We start from the raw sequence: 2,918 nt of genomic DNA, 5'->3' as shown, positions 1-2,918 counted from the left end.
TATAGTATATACTATATATATATATATATATATATATATATATATATATATATAGAATGTATATTGAAATATACGTAAAAATTATAACGTAATAAAAGTAAAATTATAAATAGAATAATTAAATGACTGCAAATTAAAAATTGTGCAATCTGCAAATTATGAATTGCATTAGAATTAAGCTTCCAAAAGAGCTTAATTCTAATTCATGTAGTTTTATGTTCATTTAACTTTCCGTTTTTCCTTTTATTTTGAAAGACTTTTGTGATAAAAGTTACATATAATAAAAGTTACATACATTAATTTTTATAGAAAGTAGGATCTCTATTTTTTTATTCCATGCTTTTCATTAGTACTGCCGATTTCTTATCGCTTCTGAAATATTAAAGTTCGTATCAAAAGGATAGATTTGTTAGATTAAACGAATATTTTTATAATTGATCGAGTTAATTCTCGATTTATATCGCGAAAATGTTTTATTGATTTTTAAATCGTCTATTTTAAGAATTTCATTTTATGGAGATTGTGCATGGAAATGTTTTGCTTCTGCATATTGCATTAAATATTTGGGTGCAGAGCTTTACTAAAACTCACGTGCATTTCATTTTGGAAATAAATATTTTTCTTTTATCATCTGGTAAAATTAAATTTATATTTTCAATCCTCTATCACGATATTCCATGAAAAACAAGATTTTAATAACAACAGTATACGAAGCTTCGGAATTGTCATATAGGATTTTTATGCACTAAAATTCTTGCAAATAATCGCAGATTGCAAATGGACAATAACTAATTTATTTAACATATCGCAATACTTTTTACGAGACTTCATGATAAAAAGTATTTTTACGTTTTTGCAAATCTATTTTTCTATTGAAAATTTTCCTTAAACTGACAGATACATTTTTCATTACTTTTTCGTTTAGTATCATCCATTCTGAATTTTTAATTACAGATAACAATGAAAAGAAGAGCACCAGTGAGACAAAGACTACAACTGGCAAGATTAATGAACAAAATAAGCAAAACGGTCAACAGCGGCGCAACGACAGTCAGAAAAATCTTTTAATTGATTTGTCAAACGATCCCAAACCAGCGGGAAATTCATGGGTGAGTGATGAAACGCTGAGAGTTTCTCTTTGACGCGTCGTCGTCGTCGTCGTCGTCGTCGTCGTCGTCGTCGATCAGCAAAAACCGACCGATCAGCAAAGCTATACTATAATCCCACGGCGTTTGATCCCTTTCCAGTTTGCTACATCTCATCGATAGGTACTCCACGTCGCGTTGCTATGTATATACGTCATTGATCTGCATCGCGTTATAGGACATAAGAAGCTGTTCCTTTGTAGAAGGAGAATATTTGAAGCAAAATTAAATATTTAAAATAGCAGAGTATTTTTGTTTAATTTAAAAAAAAAAAACTTTAAACATGCATGTGTTTTTTATTTGCCTGGAGGCGCGCCAAAAGAAATTTTGTCCGCTATTCTTCAACTCAATAAGCATGGAGGATGTTAGCGTGTATATTTATATATTTTATTAATTATAATTAATTAAAATACTTAGAATATTTATAATTCTGTTTACACATGTTCCTTAAAAGTCTTAAAAATATCAACACACAGATATATTTATTTATATTTACATATATTTACATATATTTATTTATTAACATTCACATATTCTATTTTTTTCTATTTCTTAAAGAATTCTACAAAAATTAAAAATTCCAGAAATTAATAATTTTATACTTGAAAAACAATTTAAAAAGAAATTAATGAATTAACCGAAATAATCAAGTTTATTTTTAATTTATATTATTTATATTATCTATAATTAAATATAAGTGTAGAGATAAAAAGAAAGGAAAAGAGATAAAAATTTATCGAATAGCGTGAAACGTTTGCTTCTTTTCAGGTATGCTTCGAGGAGGATTCGGATGTGAAAAAAAATCAGAAGAAAAGCGCAGCGAGTAACAACAGTATTCCTATGACAACGCTTAGGCATCACACGACGGCATCCACAACCCCAGCCCATCACGTGGTGCCCCGACCGAGCGCCGGTTTCAAAGTGCAAAATGCCTGGGGCGAGTCCAGATCGGTCGATTTGATGTGCTCGTAGCAGGCAAAATAGCCAGCGGCCGACAGCTTCAGGGATGTGCCGTTGATCACAGGCCTCTGGAAACACCTCTCGGACAACGGCCGATCCAAAAAGACCAACGGCAATCATTAAAATCCTCGCCGAATTATCTCGGCAACTTCCGATTGCGAGTTTAAAATTCGAAAAGGTGACGATCTTCGCCGATTATTCATATTTTTATTGAACGCTGAAGAGAGACAGCGGGGATGCCAACGCAATGGTGTCTATTTTTGTGTGATCTTAATGAGACTACTAAGTCCGACGAAGTTTCTTGTATTCGTTAGAGGGGCGTGGGAAAGATTGCGGATGATTCCTATTAACATACGAAGACGTTGACATACGATAGTGATTTCTTTTTGAAAGAGGAAATCAACCGGCAGCAGAGAGATCATGGTAATCAGGGTGGGATCAATTTCTAATGAATTTTGTATAATGCGTAATAATATACATATATCTGTGCCAATTACTTTACATACATATCGCACAAACATTACTAATCGAAAGTGTGAGTGTTAAGAATTAAGACACTCGCTTTTTATTTATATTTTTAATGATATTAACTCTGGAAATTATATATAGATTAAAATTAGTGTCTTATAACTCGCGTTTTTATAAAGTTCATGGCTACAGAGAAATAAAATTAATTTTTAATTTTAAAGTTCATTGGAGAATTAAAAGTCTTAATGTGGTCAAATAGATAATTTGTCAAACAGAGCATTTTTCTAAAAATAATTTAATTATCATTTAAATTAATTCATAAATTTAATGTCCTTTAATAAATTA

At 30.8% G+C, this 2,918-nt stretch overlaps 1 protein-coding gene across 1 annotated transcript in view; it reads left to right on the top strand.

The window, feature by feature from the left end:
* The window catches only part of LOC105620019 (low density lipoprotein receptor adapter protein 1-like), a 79,500-nt gene extending 77,383 nt beyond the window's left edge, over positions 1–2,117 (top strand). Inside the window, 2 exon segments of the mRNA XM_012201529.1 lie at positions 955–1,109; positions 1,914–2,117. Of these exon segments, the coding sequence (XP_012056919.1) occupies positions 955–1,109; positions 1,914–2,117 (359 nt within the window).
* Positions 2,118–2,918: the final 801 nt, after the last annotated feature.

Source organism: Atta cephalotes (genome assembly GCF_000143395.1).
Source record: "Atta cephalotes unplaced genomic scaffold scaffold00023, whole genome shotgun sequence".
Lineage (NCBI taxonomy): Eukaryota > Metazoa > Arthropoda > Insecta > Hymenoptera > Formicidae > Atta > Atta cephalotes.
Note: the sequence above shows the minus strand (reverse complement) of the source record. Positions and strands in the feature narration are given on the sequence as shown.